Source organism: Phocoena sinus, chromosome 11, assembly GCF_008692025.1.
Source record: "Phocoena sinus isolate mPhoSin1 chromosome 11, mPhoSin1.pri, whole genome shotgun sequence".
In the NCBI taxonomy this organism is placed as follows: Eukaryota; Metazoa; Chordata; class Mammalia; order Artiodactyla; family Phocoenidae; genus Phocoena; species Phocoena sinus.
In genome coordinates, this window is record NC_045773.1 from 63,297,936 (window position 1) to 63,315,203 (window position 17,268).

General features: G+C 45.0%; 1 protein-coding gene across 3 annotated transcripts; it reads right to left on the bottom strand.

Moving 5' to 3' along the window:
- Nucleotides 1-292: 292 nt before the first annotated feature.
- Nucleotides 293-17,152, bottom strand: LOC116762323 (HLA class II histocompatibility antigen, DM alpha chain). Of its 3 annotated transcripts, XM_032649172.1 has the most exons (7): nucleotides 14,604-17,152; nucleotides 13,703-13,899; nucleotides 4,503-4,748; nucleotides 3,013-3,297; nucleotides 1,298-1,576; nucleotides 944-1,072; nucleotides 293-600 (listed from the first exon to the last, which is right to left on the bottom strand). In XM_032649172.1, the coding sequence occupies exons 3-7, from the start codon at nucleotides 4,588-4,590 to the stop codon at nucleotides 596-598; spliced, it is 786 nt and encodes a 261-aa protein (XP_032505063.1). In that variant the 5' UTR covers nucleotides 4,591-4,748; nucleotides 13,703-13,899; nucleotides 14,604-17,152; the 3' UTR covers nucleotides 293-595. The 3 variants fall into 3 exon arrangements, with proteins under 3 accessions (XP_032505063.1, XP_032505062.1, XP_032505064.1); XM_032649171.1 differs by lacking the exon at nucleotides 4,503-4,748 and having other exon boundaries at nucleotides 14,604-17,138; XM_032649173.1 differs by having other exon boundaries at nucleotides 947-1,072; nucleotides 13,703-17,124.
- Between the last annotated feature and the right edge of the window lie 116 nt (nucleotides 17,153-17,268).

The window sequence follows — 17,268 nt, forward strand, 5'->3', positions numbered from 1 at the left end:
ATCCAAAAAAACCTGCAAGCAGCTTCCTCCACCATTCTGTGAGCAGATTATCAAAAAGTGGCTCTGCCTTCATTGCTCACATATTTTGCACAAACTGATAGGAGTAAAAGCCATCGTGCTGTACCGAGACCAGGGAACGGGAATCAGCTGAGGAATTAGGGGTTTTCCCATTTCTCTCCCTAAGGAGGGCAGACGTGTCAGGTTAAGGCTTGTTGAATTTGACATGACAACTTACTCAAGTTAAAATATCCAGAAATAAATATCATGAGTGAAAAAAGAAGCCACACTGATATTAAGAAATGAGATTTATTGCTTTGACATGGTAGTGATGTGGTCGTGATAGGAAAGCCACTCTGGGTTCCCCTGGATGCAAAAGCCCAGGGACAGCAGAGCCCCCAGCTGAGAAACCTGTACACACACACACACACACCACACACCACACACACACACACACACACACACACACACACACACAGACGGAAGGCCCAGGGCCTCCTGCTCTGAGAAGGAGAGATCCTGGGTAGGATGTGAGAAACTTGAACACCTCTTGCTTGGATGGCTGCAGCTGTTGGCCTCAGACTCTGGTCAGGAAGAGTCAGTCTGAGGAGAGAGAAGGATGGAGGAAAGCCATCAGGGGGATCCTCATCGTCCCCAAAGGCCCTTTCCGGCCTGCAACACACCCTATAGAAGTTGATCTCTCCTTCTCTCCAAATCATCTCCAAGCACCCTTCCTCCAGCCCCCCACATCACTCCTCTCCCACGCAAAGCCATTCTCATGACCTAGAACTGGGTGTGTGTATTTGGGACCTCAACCAGGAGGATGTCCCACGGTGCCCAACACAGGCCTCCCCACCAAGGGCCTGAGGACCACTGTATGCGCTCCCCGGGCCACAGGTCGGTCCCGGCACACCCACACATGCCCTCTCCAGATGCCCTGACATACCACCTGAGCAAGGTTTTCGGAAGTAGATGATGAGGACTGAGCCAACAACGATGCCCAGCACACCCAGGCCAAAGGCTATACCGCACAGCACGTTCTCCAGAAGATCGGAGGGCAGCACATTCTGGGGCACTAGAGCAAAAGGGGAGCCAGTCAGCCCAGAGACCTGGTTGGGGAGCCCCAGGGGAATGACACGGGTGTCTGGAATGGCAAGGGAGAAACTGAGGCATGGAAGATTGAGGTCAGCTCAGAGTGAGAACAGACTAAACAAGGGCCCAGTGGAGAAAGAAGTCCTCCTGTGGGTCTACCCCCTTCTGCCCCGCAAAGGAACTAGGCTTCCATGGAGAAGTGTCTCACCCCAAAAGACGATTGCTGTGTAGCTGTCAATCTCATGAGTCACAATGCAGGAGAAAAGATCAGAGGGTGCTGGTGTGAAGTTTAAGTAAGAAAAGGCCTGGAAGGTGAGTCCATCGACGGCTGAGACAAAAGTGGGCCTTGCTCCTTCCACAGGGGCCGAATCATGCTGCCAGTTCACCGTCAGTGTGGGTGGGAAGAGGTTGCTGATGAAACAGACCAGTGTGTTGGGCTTGCCGAACTCCAGGGGCTTCAGAGTGAACACCTCAGCGATGGGGAGGCCTGTGGGGGTACTGAGGTGAGGGAAAGAAGCGACTAACTTAGATGGGACCCCTGTGTGTGGAGGGGATGTGGCATACGGAGGGGACATGAGAGAGGGGGAGATAGGGCTCTGAGGGAGGTCTTTGTCTAGGCAAGAACCAGACCTGGACCAGAGCCAGGCCACTCTGGACCCTCCACCCTGACTTCCTGCAACACTTCCTGTCTGGACCTCACATCAGCAACTGATCACACTCTGTCTTCTCATTAAAATGCAGGCACATTTTAATTAGGACTTTGGGATGAACAGATACACACTACTATATATAAGATCGATAATCAACAGGGACCTACTGTATAGCACAGGGAAACCTACTTGATACTCTGTAATAACCTATACGGGAGAAGAATCTCAGAAAGAACGGACATATGTATATGTGTAACTGAATCACTTTGTTGTGCCCCTGAAACTAACACAACATTGTAAATCAACTATATTCTAATATAAAATAAAAATTAAATTTAAGAAAATAAAGATCACCACCACCACCAAAAAAAAAAAAAGAACCAATCAGTAAAAAAAAATTGAAAATACTAATTTTAAGGGTAGTTTCAAGGAGCTATATGTTTGGATATATTTGAAAGACATCCTGATCACATCCATACTTTTTTTTAATTTACCTCATCATCCAATTAATGTCAACTCAGTTTTGATATGGTATTGTAGTTTAAATCTTGGCAAATGCACATTAAAAACACATTATGATTGCAAACTATTACGTTTAGAATGGATGGACAGTAAGGTCCTGCTGTGTGGCACGGGGAACTACATCCAATTTCCTGGGATAAAGGAATGTATGTATGTGTATGGCTGGGTCACTTTGCTGTGCCGCAGAGACGGGCGCAGCATGGTGTATCAACTATACTTCAATAAAAAAACACATGATGATGCCCAAACAAATATGGTAGAATAATAAAATAAATAATCATTAACAGAGCTTGATTAACCTATGTAGTTAAGCCTAGTTTACCAAGGCACTTAGTACCATTTCACTACCTCAGCTGGGGCTTTCATCTACTATGATCCATCAGCATTTCCTAACAAACTCAAATTTTTTGGAAAAAAAATAATAAAATAAAATAAAATGTAGGCACATCATCAGATGCTTCTATTCTCCCCTCCATCTTGCTGAGCATCGCAGCACAAGCCCTAATACTCAGTAGGCGTCTGTTGGCCTCTGTTGAATTCATTCAGTTCCGTAGTTTTGAATGCCTACTACATCCCAGGGACTTTTCTTCTGCCCCAAAACAAAAACAGAGTACAGATCATGAGTGGTAGAAAAATCAATATCCAAGGAGAGAACCAGAAAGCAGGAGAGATGGGGAGCTGGTGAGAAGGGGAGTAATTCAGTGTATCATGAGGTTAAGAGGGCAGCCCACCCCCCAAAATATCCCCTGACCTCTAGACACTGGGATCTGCCCTTCAAGCTCTGGGCCAATTTCCTCGACGATCGCCCGGCAGAATGCTTTGTCAAAGAAAATGTTGGAAGTATCTCGAGACTTGTGAGCCCAGTCAGCAAATTCAGGCAGGCGAGGCACTCGGATATTCTGGGAGAAGTCGAAGGAGAAAAGCTGGTCCTCGTTGTAGGATTCGGAGAGCCCCACGTTGGGATTCCCGATCTGGCAGTACATTGTGTGCAGGAACGTGTGGTTTTGCAGCTCATCCCTCCACCCTGGAGTAGGAGCTGCAAAAGAGACAGAGTGGTGTCCAAGGAGGTGGGAGCTACCTCCTCTTTCGCTTAGAAAACAGCAAGGCCTGCTTCAGGTAGAGGGGGGAGAGGTGGGTTGCCTCCCGGTGGGAGCAGAAAAGAAATTACGGGATCTCGCCTAACTTACCCAGCCCATAAAAAGGCCAACTGATTAAAGTTGTAACAAGTAATTCAGAATCACAATGTTGGTTGTATCTTTGTGCCTAAAGGCACCCAGCCAAAGAGGTAAGTGGCAGCTAAAATCAAACCTGCATTCTGCTCACCAAACCATGCATCCTGGCATAGGGTTACATCCTCCCAAAGGTCTCCACCTTTGCCTGATCCCCGGGAAGCCATCCTATTGACTTGTGAAGGGCCTGGATGGGCTCCCAGTCTTCACGTGGATATGTGAAGGAATGGCGGTGGCCTCCCTAAGCCATAGATGGCACTGCCCCATCCCATCCCATCCCATCCCATCCCCAGACACACATGGCAGACTGAAAAACCACTCTCCAGGCTTCTTTTCAGCCGCTTCGTTGGCACCAGGCCTCTCTGAAAATAACTTCCCCTCCCTCAACCCTGCAGACCTTGCAAAGACAGGACTGGGGGAATGGCACCATAGCTGCAGGAAATAATCTCTAATTCTTTGAAGCTCCTGGCAGGAATCTCCCCAGCCAGGAGGAAATCTTCTACTCAAAACCCAATACCCAGAATGATAGAGTAAGAGGGGTCTTCCAGATTCTTCTTCCATTCTGCCCCATTCTTTTCAAAGAAGGAACTAAGGACCAATAAAGTTAAGAGACTTTTCAAGAATCATAAGGTGAACTGATGACAGAGTGCAGAGTAGACTCCCAAGTAGGAACAGTGGAAATAACATTTGTTTTGCTCAAATCCCTGCTCTACCACTTTCCAACGGGGTGAACTTCCACAAGTTACTTAAACTCTGAGTCTCATTTCCTTCATCTGGAAAGTGGAGATAATAATCTCTGCTTCAAGAGATTGTCTTCAATGAAACCTACAAAGCACCTCTGGCATTGTTTGCCATCCATTCATAGTATAGCTCTCTTTCCCAATTCTGCTATCGTTTCCACTCTCTCATAATACTTTCACCACTTACAAAGCACTTTCACCGCTTTCAAATGCCCCGGCTCCCTAGGTTCTACCCCAGTCAGGATGGAAGTAAAGGGGAGGTACTGCCATACCTTCAGGGGCAGTCCAGGACTGGGGCAGCAGCCACAGAAGGGGTAGCAGCCGTAGCAGCGCAGCTCCCTGGCTCAGCTCATGATCCATATCTTCACACCTCCCAGTGGGCTTGGAGCTACCAGACGGCTGACCCAGGTCCCCAGATTCCTTCCCAGATCATGTTTCTCCAGCTCACTTCCCATAACTTCTCTTGTCATTCTGGCTAAGCCAATCACAGAAAGTGTAGGGTTTGACGTCATCGGTCGCTGGGGAGAGACCAGGAGCGAGCACCCTTCTTAGGACTAGGCTCTTTTACCAGGCCAGCCTAGGGGCTGTAGATGGGTTGGGGAGGCAGTGGAGGAATGTCTGCCTCCTGGTGAGGATCCCTCTTTAGTATCTGGCAGTCAGCCTCAGCCTGTAACCCCACTAAGGGACTCTTCTGAGCAGCACTGCCCTGTGGCCGAATAATAAACTGGGTAAGTTCATCTTCCCATGGTAACCCCCCAGGGCTCTTCAGACCCTGTCTTCTACCTCCCAAGCCCCCTCCTCTTTCTCACAAAATTTATTCTCCTTCAGGCTTTAGCTCTCTTCCTTCTGCAGAAATAGACTGAAAATGTAACAAGCATTAGGTCCAGGGCTAGAAATACCAAGATGAATAAGGCATATTCCTGCTTTCAAAGAGTTTAGAGTCTAAGTTGGAGGGAGTGGGGGTGGTCACTGAATAAATAAGTACATACAATGTAACATATTCAAATAAGACCATGCCAAGTGTGTTTTGGCAGTATTTATTTCATGAGGATGGAGAAATAGGTGGGATGTAATTAGGAAGGCTACTAAGAGTCTTGAAGAAAAAACAGACCAGCAGAATGGGAGAGAAGAGAAAAGCCTTCCAGGGCAAGGGGTAGGCAAATGGGTGACGGTCAAAGGCCTTCAGAGCTCCTTTCTTTGGAGACCTCTGTATAGTTGGGCATGAATGTTTGGAGGCTGCTCATGTTTCCCTGTTTGGTAAGGGGCAGGGGGTGGGGGTGGGGTGTCAAGATGAGCTAGAAAAAAATTTTTTTTCAGGAATTACTCACTTTTTATTTATTTTTTAAATTTTGATTAGGGTATAGCTGATTTAAGATGAGCTAGAAATTTAGGCAAGAGCCAGATCACATAGGCTCTGTTATGCCACAAGGAGGGTGTTTTTGTTTTTTGTTTTTTGGGGGGTTTTTTGCCAAGCCGGGCGGCATGCGAGATCTTAGTTTCCTGACCAGGGATAGAACCCGTGCCCCCTGCAGTGAAAGTGCAGAGTCTTAACCACTGGACCGCCAAGGAAGTCCCAAGGAGGGTGTTTTTTATTTTACAGATGATAGAGACTTTAAACCGAAGGGTGACACAATCATTTTTAACATTTTAGAAAAATCGTTCTGATGCTTCCAATAATGGTCTGGAGCTTGAAAAGAACTGAGGCCAAACTGCTGGTCAAGAGTCCACACATAGACTTTGTGATGTATATGACAACAAAATTAAAAGTTGCACACACATACACACACACTGCCCTCTGGTAGCAGCATAGCAATACTTTAGGCGAGACATGGTAAGAGCTTGAATTAAGTCTTGTACAGAGGAGATGGAGGGAATCAAATATTGATGTAATTAGGAAGTTGAATCTAAAGCGCTTGGCTGATAATTGGATGTGGAGGGGTCAAGGAGAGGTAACAGCAAGGTCTCCAGCCTAGGTGGCTGATCAATGATGGACTGAGTTGAAATAGAAAAGAAAGTCATAGAAGCAGAGAATTAAGTTCAGTTTTGTGTTGAATTTGAGGTGCCAGGGTAACCAGGAGGCATGAAGTAGACGGGTATGGATCTCAGGTGTGGGCTGAAGAACCTTAATTTGGGAGTCATCTGCACAAATGCTGAAGCAGAGGCAGTGGACAAGATCACCCACGTAGACTGTGCAGAGGGAGGGGGAAGTGACACAAGGACACAGGTCAGATTGGGTTCAAACCCCAAACTCATACCAGTTATTCAGTATCATCCAGGATCCAGTCAGGAAGGTATGATCACTCTAGGTATTTCAGACTGAGGGGATTTAATATAGAGATTGGTTACAAAGGTATTTTTAAAAAGGCAAGACATGCAAGAGGGAAAAAGAGAGAGGCTGGAGGTGCAAATACGACAGAGGAAAACCTGGAAATCAGAAGCAGCTCTCGCCCCTGAGCTGGAATTCATGTCTACACCTGCTGTTGTCCTGGAGGAGACACCATCACAGTCACTTCTGGATCTACCAAAGAGGCGCCATCTCCATCAAAGCTGGATCACTGAGAAGGTATTTCCTCTGCCCAGGAAGCTGGAGTCCAGAATCACCCATTCTTGCTGCTGGTACCAGGAGCTGCCACTCTCTTAGAAACTAAAGCAGGAAGCTTCTTGGTTTCTCCTGCCATCTGATCTCCCACCCAAACCTCCTACTGAGAGAATCTAACAGGAAGCCAACCGTCCAGGAAGGCTGGAAAATACATGGCCAAGCAGTCCAGAACACAGTATAGGAGGCTGGGCTTGGCACTGATGCTAGATAATAAGCAGGTCACTGAAATACACTAATTTGTAAGAATCTGGTGGCACTAGGAGCATCCAGAGAGCTAAGAGAAGAATAAAGAAGAAGCAGATGTAGAGAAACAGAAGTGTTCCATGAAGAAGGGCAAGGTCAGCATTATCAAATGCTACTCAGAAGTCAAGGGAGGACGGGAAAGTGTCCTTAGATTTGGTAATTATGAGATGGGTGACAAATGTGTTGAGAGCAGTTTCAGCGTTGGAGTGGGAGTGGACTCCAGATTGTGGTGGGCTGAGAAGTAAGTGGGAGGTGAGGAAGAAACTGTCAGTGTATATGCTGCAAGTTTGATAGAGAAGAAAAAGAAAGACAGAAGGGGTGGGGGAAGAGGCAGTGAGAAAGATCTAATGTGGCAATTAAGTAATCTTAGAAATCAATCTATGTGAATATGGTCCTTTCAAAATCCATACTCTCTTTTGAGAAACAAATAACAGCAGCCATAACAGCCCCAAACAAAAACACCCCCATGACCTCCTGCATATTCTGAAAAGGGTACATATGTGTGTGTGAGTGTGTGCATGTGTGGTGGGGGTGGGCAGAGTGCCAGGGTTAGGCTGGGCTTGGAAATCATTGTGTTACACTCCAAGAAAAAAAAAAGTAGAACATTTTCCTAATGTCTCATCCTTTGTGGATTAATCCGTCAGTAGGTCCTGCGGTGGGGAAGATTCAGCCCTTAGGAAAGTATTGATAGAAAGGAGGTCTATTGACATCACCAGCTGGTGGAGATAGATGACACACAGCCACCTGGAGTTCTAAACCAGTGGTGAGCAAATATTTTCTGTAAAAGACCCGATAGCAAATCTTTGTTCCTTGGAGTTTTGTTCTTAACCTTTTTACTAAGGAACACTGAAACTTAAAGTTCATATAATTTTCATGAGTCACAAAATAGAATTCTTTTGCTTTCTTTTTTTTTCCAACCATTTACAAATGTAAAAACCCTCTGAGTTCTTGGGCCATATAAAAATATATGGGCTGACTCTTGCTCAGAAACCACTGTTTGCTGAACGTTGTTCTATGTGTGGTCAGAAATGGGGTGGGGGACCCAAAATAAACGCACCCTCCAAAGAGCCCCATTCATTTTTGGGGGTGGCAATTGGTTAATGAATGTATCATATCCCAGATACAACACTGTTTGGAAGGATGTCTGGGGGAGGAGGGGGCACAGGAGGAAGAGGACTGGTGGGAGGGCTAGGAACAGTTAGAGCAGACCCTGCAACCACCCTGGGTGGAAGGAATGAGGCAAAGGGGGTCCACGTTCTCCACTGAGAGTACAGTGTAGACAAGTCCAGCATGCGGAGAAATATAACTACCCATCATCAAGATGACGGCAAGGTTGTGGTTAACTCCTTTCTCTCCCAGAACAAATGGGAACCAGTTCAAACATTTATAACTACGCTTCCCTCTATGTAATCCTCTTCCTGTCAGGACCCTGCAACAACCTCCATTAATACATATCTCAAAAACAGTCTCTCATCAGTTTGGGAAAGTGGGAATTGTGGTCAAGAGAAGGGCAAAGCACCAGTTCTGCATGCCAGTAACTCAGTGTCTTTGGTCATGAGACATGAATGCCTCTGAAAATAAAGGCATCACACCTGTAAACCCAGTAGGTCACAGCTTTCTAACACTCAGCTCTCCATCCCTTCCTAGTCCTGCCCCATCTTCTTTCTATTGACAGAGCCAAGTTTCCTGAAAAAGCCATGGGCAACCACCTCTCTACTTTCATACTTTCCATTTAATCCTTAACACTCAACAATGAAGTGGTTCAACATCTTTGTGTTGCTAAATCAAATGGACTCTTTGCAGTCTTGGCAACATTTGACACTGTTGGCCATGCCCTCCTTCCTAAAACGGTCTATTTTTTTTGGCATCCCTGACAGCACTCTCTCCTAGTTTTTCCTCCCATTTCTCTGGCGTCTTGTCACCTTCATGGACTCCTTTTTTCCAGCTACCCCTTAAGTGCTGGTATCCCTGGAGTTTTGTCCTCATCCTCTTTTCTTCTTATACTATACCCCTGCTCTCAATGGCATCTACTCCCACTTGTCTTCCATTACCATCTATTTGCCGACGTTTTCCAAATTTCCCCCTTCAGCTCAGATCTGGCTCTGATTCCACACCATCCATACACCCAACTGCCTTTAGGTATCTCCACTTGGATGCTGCTGTACAGCAGTTCTCAAACTGTACTCTCCACAAAATAGGGTCCCTCAAGAAATTGTTTAAACTGTAAATTTGATAGTAGCAATTTTTCATTTTTAAATTTATTTCAACACAGATGTAATAAAACACCAAACATGTTTACACAGTAATTTTTATGTAATCATTTATTATATTTAATAAGGTCATTTTTGGTTGTAAGCAACAGAAACCAACTCAAGCTAACTTAACTTTTAAAGGGGCGATTTATTGGACGGATACAGAGCTAGCTCAGAAAATCAAAAGATGGGTGGAATCAGCTAGGCTCAGGAAGAGGAACCACAGGGTCCTTAGCAGCAAGGGTTGAGTTGCCATTAATATGCCGCACCTTCAAAGTCCTCTAGCCTCTATCTTTCAAATTTCACGTTGCTGAGAGGGACCATCAGACGGGCTCAGCTTATATCAGGTGTGGACCTCGGGATCAATTAGTGATGGCCAGGCACAATATCACCTCTGTGTCTTAGAGCTATTCCCAGAGAAGCGAGAATTACCGCGAACCAACCACCTCAGTATAATTATCTTAAACATACGGCATCCCAGACAACTGTATTAGATCATCTGAGGCATAAACGTGAGGTTAAGTCTGTGCACTAACACTCAGAAAGCATCTCCCAATTAACTGCCCGAGTGATATATGTCATCTATTTGACCTCTGGTCTGTCACAAGTCTTGCCACAAATTCAAAATATACTTATGACCTCAGTGTTGATTAATTATATAATTATAATATTTGTATTCCACTAACTGATTTCCTTTGGATCTATGACTAAGTTTAATTTTTTTTTTACTATGGAAAATTTCAAACATACACAAAAGAATCTATTAAGCCTCCATGTAGTCTTGTTTAAGTTTCAACAATTTTCATCATTCTAAAAGTCTTCCATTTTTGTTTCATCTATTCTCCTGTTCCACACACTTTTTTTTTCTGGAGTATTTAAACAAATTCTATCATTTTATTTCACCAGGAAACATTTCTACGGGTATCTATAATGACTTCTTCCTTAATGTAACTACCATCCTATCACCACAAGCAACAAAATTTAAAATGATTGCTTAACTTCCTTTAACCCAATCTGTGTTCATTTTTCCCCTACTATCTCAAAAATGTCTAAGGGTAAGTTTTAAATGAAAAGCAGTCTTGTGGTTTTCAAACTGTGCCTTCATATTTAAAATTTTAGTGAGTTTTCTATTTTACATGATGTCTCATAAACCTCTGTTGAATGTTCAATAATGAATTTTTAGGCAAATTAAGTTCAGGAATTACTACACTGAATGTAGCTCTATCTCAAAATTTACAAAGCTAAACTCACCACCTTCCCTTCCCAGCATGTTTACGCTCCCGTATTCAAGACCTCAGTGTGTAATTGACCGTCCACCCAATCAGATGAGTCACAAATACGGCAGTCAACCTTGACAACTTCATCTTCCTTAAACCTTCTCAAGCAACTGTTCACCAAGTCCTATCAATTCTACCTCTTCCATATCTCTTTAGTCTGTCCTCCATTCCCACTAGTTCAGGCCCTCATTGGTTTGCTTGTCTTTTTCCTGGGTCACTGCAATTTTCTTAGAACTGCTCCTTCTCCAATCTTATTCTTATTTTCCAGTGCTGCCGCAAAGATCTTTTTATTAGGCACATTTGATCACATCATACTTTTTCAAGAAAGCCTTCAATGGCTCTCTACAATCTGCTTTCCTTGGTATGATCCTTAATGATCTGGATCCACTTAACCTATCTCTATACATCATTTGAGATGAAATCTCACCTCCCTCAGGGAGCCTTGGAACCCAGAGTGGAGATGAGTGACTTCTTCAGTATGCTTCCACAGCACCGGCCTGTCCTTACCATCATTTGTATTGTATTATGCTCTTCTGTTTATGTCTGCTTCGGTCACCTCACTTCCACTGCAAGGTCTCAAGGATCTCTTCCTGGTATTTTTCCATTTTCAGCATCTACCAAGAAGGCCCACCAGCAAGTGACTACTCATTGGATGAATAAATGTGCTGTTGGTTACTGAAGGTGTTGAAGCTGGGCCTAGAAGAGCCTTCAAGCATTAGATGAATGACAGGTCATTCCTTCTAACATGGATATTTCAACAGTAAATCTGGGGTTCCCTGGTGGTGCAGTGGTTAGGAATTTGCCTGCCAAAGCAGGGGACACGGGTTTGGGCCCCGGTCCAGGAAGATCCCACATGCCTGCCACAGAACAACTAAGCCCATGTGCCACAACTACTGAGCCTGTGCTCTAGAGCCCACAAGCCACAACTACTGAACCCTCGTGCCACAACTACTGAAGCCTATGGGCCTAGAGCCCGTGCTCTGCAATAAGAGAAACCACCGCAATGAGAAGCCCGCGCACCGCAACAAAGAGTAGCCCCCGCTCACTGCAACTAGAGAAAGCCCGCGCGCAGCAATGAAGACCCAACACAGCCAAAAAAAAAACAACAGTAAATCTTACCAGGCATGTCTGTGGGCCACTCTACAGACATCTTCACTCCCACTGCCTTCCCTGTGCACCCCACTCATCTTCCCATTTTCTTCCTCCTCCCTGCCACAGCCTAATTCAGAGAGTAAGACTGCCCATCCAGCTCCCACCTTTACCCTCATTCCCAGCTCAGTGATCTCTTCACATCCATATTCATTGTTCCCTTTTAGCTGTATTATTTGAATACAGCAATCCTGTCAACTACACTACAAGGCTGGAATTTATTACTGCCATTATATAAACAAGAAATCTGTGGCTCAACGAGGTTCATTCATTTATTTATTTAGCAAATATTTACTGATTACCCTCTATGTACCTGGTAGTATGCTGGGCACCAGACACCTACATGACCAAACTTATAATCTAATGAAAAGAGGCATTAAACAAGTAATCATACGAATCTACAAAACCAAATTGTAAAAGGTACTGTTAAGGAAAAGAACTGAGATCCATAAGAGACACTAAGTGAAACGGGGAACCTAATGATATTGAGATGGGATCTGAAGGGTGAGTAGGAGTTAGCCAGGCAGAGGGGGAAGAAGAGGAAGGCCCTGCGGCAGGCAAGGAGCGGGCTCCTTCAGGGAGGTGAAGACCTGTGTGGCTGGCATATTATTAGTGAATAAGAGAGCACAGACAGCAGATGAGGCCAGAGGCAGGAAGAAGCAAGACCACGTGGGACCTCGTGGTCCACAGCGAGGTTTGCATTCTCCTCTAGGTGTGATTAATTCTAATGCTATGACTTTATTCCTTTTCATTCCATGGGTGAATGTGTGCTGTGATACCTACCTGACCTACCTCCAGTCTCTCCAAAGCCAATCCATGGTGCACACTGATGCCTAGTAACTTCCTACAAAGGTAGCTCTTCCTTCCCCTTTCTATGAGATTCAATCTGAATTACTTGGCCTGGGTTTTTCACGTTCCCCATACTCTGAATTCTATCCCCAGACTACAAAACTGCTCTCCAATATCAGTAATGATCACCAACAACCTAGTGAGATTTCCCCTTTCTTCATTCTCTCACACCCTCTGCAGGATCTTGTCTCTTCATTCAATCAGAACAGGGGTTTTTGGGAATTCCCTGGCAGTCCAGTGGTTAGGGCTCCGCGCGTTCACTGCTGGGACCCGGGTTCAATCCCTGGACAGGGAACTAAGATCCCGCAAACCGCATGGCATGGCGAAAAAAAAAGAAAAAAAAGAACAGGGTTTCTTAACCTGCAGTCCACATGCCATAAAATTCAGGGGTCCATGAACTTGGATGGAACAAAAAGAGTCACCTTTATTTTTAAGAACATCTAATTAACTGAAACTTAATTTTATGAATGTAGAAAACAAGTCTTTGTGGTACTAGCAGTACCTGTAATGTCATCAATAGAAATCACCATCAGTGAATATTTTCATATCATAGCCATCTCAAAATACCTCTACAACTATGAGTTTAGACCTGCAATAAATCATTTTATTTATTGTATTAGTATTCTATTAATAAGGGAACACATTATTACTAGATCATCATACATTTCTTTTAATATTTTGATAACTGTGTATTTTATTTACACATTTACAAGTGTTATTGTCAGACAAGGTCCAAAGGCTCCACCAAACTGCCAAATAAGTGCATGGCACAAACAAGCTTAAAAACTCCTGATTAGTCATTCATTCAATAAACATGAAATCCTCACTGCAGCCCTCTCTTGTTCTGGCTTCCTCATATTATGTTGTTCTGCTTTTCCTTGTTTGATGCTCTTACACTGGTTTCTCTTCCTATTCTTGCTGTGTGAGGATGCAACCCAGAGCGTGATCTTTAACCCACAACTAAATTGTTCCATACTTCCTCACTTATAAATCTCACCTACTTACCTGCATGACTGATTCAAACTACACCTCAAAGGTGACTTCCAAATCTACCTCTACTAATCTTTTTTTTCCTCGAACTTCAATCTTTGATTTTAAAATACCTGCTGTGGGGCTTCCCTGCTGGCGCAGTGGTTGAGAGTCCGCCTGCCGATGCAGGGGACACGGGTTCGTGCCCCGGTCCAGGAAGATCCCACATGCCACGGAGCGGCTGGGCCCGTAAGCCATGGCCGCTGAGCCTGCGCGTCCGGAGCCTGTGCTCCGCAACGGGAGAGGCCACAGCAGTGAGAGGCCCGCGTACCTAAAAAAAAAAAAAAAAAAAAACCTGCTGTGCCTAACCAGAATAACATACCACCCAGAGTCAGACTGCCTGGGTTCAGATCCCAACTCTGTACACTTATTAAACACGTTTAACTGTAAGTAAATTATTTAATATCTCTTGCTTCAGTCGCTTCATTTGAAAAATGGGAGTGATAACGATAGTATCTACTTTATAGGGTTCTAAACATTAGAAGAGTTCCTACATGTAAAGCATTTATAATAGGGCCTGAGACATTTCAAAAACTCAATGAATTTTAGCTATCACCAGTCTCACCTCCTTCCAACACGTGGCATTTTTATTTGGTGTTTATTAACAGGTATAGTGATAGCCACTGGGGATATGAAGATAGGATTCCTATCTAATGACATAATTCCAATCAAGCCATTGCTCAAAAAATTTCAGAGGCTCTCCACTAGGTCCAAACTTAACAGCACCGGAAATCATCATACTGCCTCAAATAAATGTAACTTCCAATCTCCTCCGGCTCTACTTCTTGTAGCTTATATTTTACTCGGGCCAGATTGGACTGCAGTGCTCTGTGAAAATGACCTGCTCTGTTCAGTCTTTCCTCACACCATCCCAGTGTCTCAAATGTTTATCTGACAACAATAACTTTGTCTATGATTATTTCCCCAATACTACGCATGGAGCCCCCGCTCCAAACACATACATTACAATCTTACCTAAGTCACATACTTATGGAAACATCAACTTCCTTCAACATTTGCTCACTTTGTGAGCACCTCATATTGGCCAGGTCCTGAGCCAGGAGCTGGGGGCATTTAAAATAAAAACAAAACAACATGGCCCTGTTCTCAAGATCAAAGTCTAGTAAGGGAGAGAAACATGTGGCATCACATATATGCCATTCACTGTGAAAGGTGCAATCATAAGAGAAAGGAACACCAAGGGATGAGCAGTCAAACTCAATTTGGAAGGCAAGGATAGGCTTTTCAGATGATGGTATTTGGGCTTAGATGGACTGGAGAAAAGCGTATTTCATGTAGTGAGAGCAGTATGTGTAAAATACAGTGTAAATCAAAATGATGTATCTGGGGAACAGTTCAATACGGCTGGAATACAGGGCCCAAGAGGAAGTGGCTAGACATGACACTGGAGAGCTGGGCAGACCTCTCTGGCAAGCACAGGAATTTGGACTTTATCACACAGGCAATGAGAAATTAATACGGGGCTTAAGCAGTAGCATATGGCTAGAGTTGTATTTTGGAAAGCTCATTCCTGGCAGTATTGTGGCAGAGGCAGAGAGAAAAATCTAGAGCAGCACTGTTCGAGAGAACTTTCTTCAATGATGGAAATGTTCTATAATTTGTGCTATCCAATATGATGGCCACTAGCCACACATGGCTAATGAGAACTTAAAATGAGGCTAGGGCATCTGAGGAACTAAATTTAAAACAGTATTTAATGTTAATTTAAACAGCCACTTGTTGCTACCATAGTGAACAGTGCAGCTTTAGAAATAAGGAAATCAGTTAGGAAGCTGTTGATACAGCTCAGGTGATAGGACTAGGACAGAGTGTGAGTCAATGGCTGTATTAGAGGCACAATGATAAGCCTAGGAGATATAATGTTGTGAGAAAAAGAAATCAAGAATGGCTCCCAGATTCCAGGCTTTTTGATTGAATAGCTGCCATCAACCTGGATAATACAGACGGAGCAGGTCTAGGGTACATACAGATTGTATCAATTTTGAAAATGTTGAAGTGTCTGAGGATTATCCAAGTGGTAAAATTCAGTAGTGAGTTTCGCTCAGGAGAGTCCTCTGAACTAAAAATACAGATCTGAGAGGTTCTGAGCCACTGAGATTACTTAGAGACGATGAACAGAACTAGAAGCAAACTGAGGCAAAATCCTGGCAAACATCAACAGGGCCGAAGAAGAAGAGTCCACAAAGGAGACCAGAGGAACAGTTGGACTAGCAGGAAAAGAAACAAGTGAGAAGTAGTCACAGAAATCAAGAGTGTAGAGAATTTCAGGAAGGAAGCGTGATCAAATGTCAAATACTTCAGAGAGGTCAAATAAGGTGAGAACTGAAAACTGCTTCCTGACTTTGCCAATTAGCAGGCTCCTGGTGACATTTGCCAGGACAGTTTCAGTAGTGGAAGAAATGAGCTAGAGTGGGGAATGAGGCAGAGAGAGGAAAATTAAGATGACAATTTCAGGTCTTGACTGCAGGGGAGCTGAGAGTTAGATAAGCGAGTCCACAAGGGAATACAATATTGATAAGGTTGTCTTTCTTATCTTCTTTTTAGGCTGGGAAACCCGTATTAAGGGATTAGTTAAAAATACTAATTGGTAGAAAATGGAGGAGAGCTTCAGAGTAACAGATAAGATTGACCAGGTCAAAAGGAAAATACATTTCTTTAATCCGAAGAGAGGACTTCGAGTACAATGGTGGTAAAGGAACACAGACACGGCCCAGTTTACAGGTGGGAGATGGAAAGCCAAGAACTCTCGCGCAAGCTGGCCTTTCCGTTCCGTTCTGCGGGTGGGGGGGGGGAGTTATGAACTACAGTGAATATTTGAACCACACTGAGGGTCAAGGGAGGGATTACTGCCCACGAACAAGTAAAAGGTCGCCTTTAGGAGGCAACCATCCCTAGATTAGACTTTTATGGGTTTTATTCAACATGAGCAGAGGGTAAAGCCTTAGAAAAAGCCTACGTGTTTTAACTGAAATGGTCGAGACAAGCCCAGTAAAGAAGTAAAAGTGATCAAAAGGCCGGCAAGTTTTGCAGCAGGCAAAGGAGTCCAGGCTCCGGCAGGTCTCAATAAAGTAAGGAACTCCAGGTAGACTCAGGGGAAATGAGAGGTTAGAACGCGGCCTAAGACGAAGAGACCGTACAAAACGCCCATACCAACCGCCCGCACCTCCTCTCCCCGCCGCAAGCACAACGAGGGCGGTGACAACACTCCCGTCGTGGAACCACACTACAGCCGGGAAGAGACCCCACCCTGCAAACCCTCACAACTCCAGGTCCAGGCCCCATTCTCCTCCACTGACAACAGCACGGCGGCGCGCGTTCCCACTGCACTCCGGCTTGGGCGTCCCAAGCCGCACCCTCCACCTGCGGAAAAGGAACCGAGGCAGGGCTCCCCCGGCTGCCCCGCGAGGCCGCCCGCAGTGGAGTAAGGCCTGCTGAGGCTGGAGGTCGGTGCGCCGCGCCCGCTTCCGCCCCACCCACTGCGCGCGCTCCGAGTCCCGCCGCGGGAGTTACAGAACCCGCCCTCACGCCTGCGCACTGCTCTCCCCAGGCCTCCAGCTCTCCTTTCCCCTCCCCCAAGCTGGTCGCACCCATGCGCCTGCGCTGTGCACGTTCCCGGGCT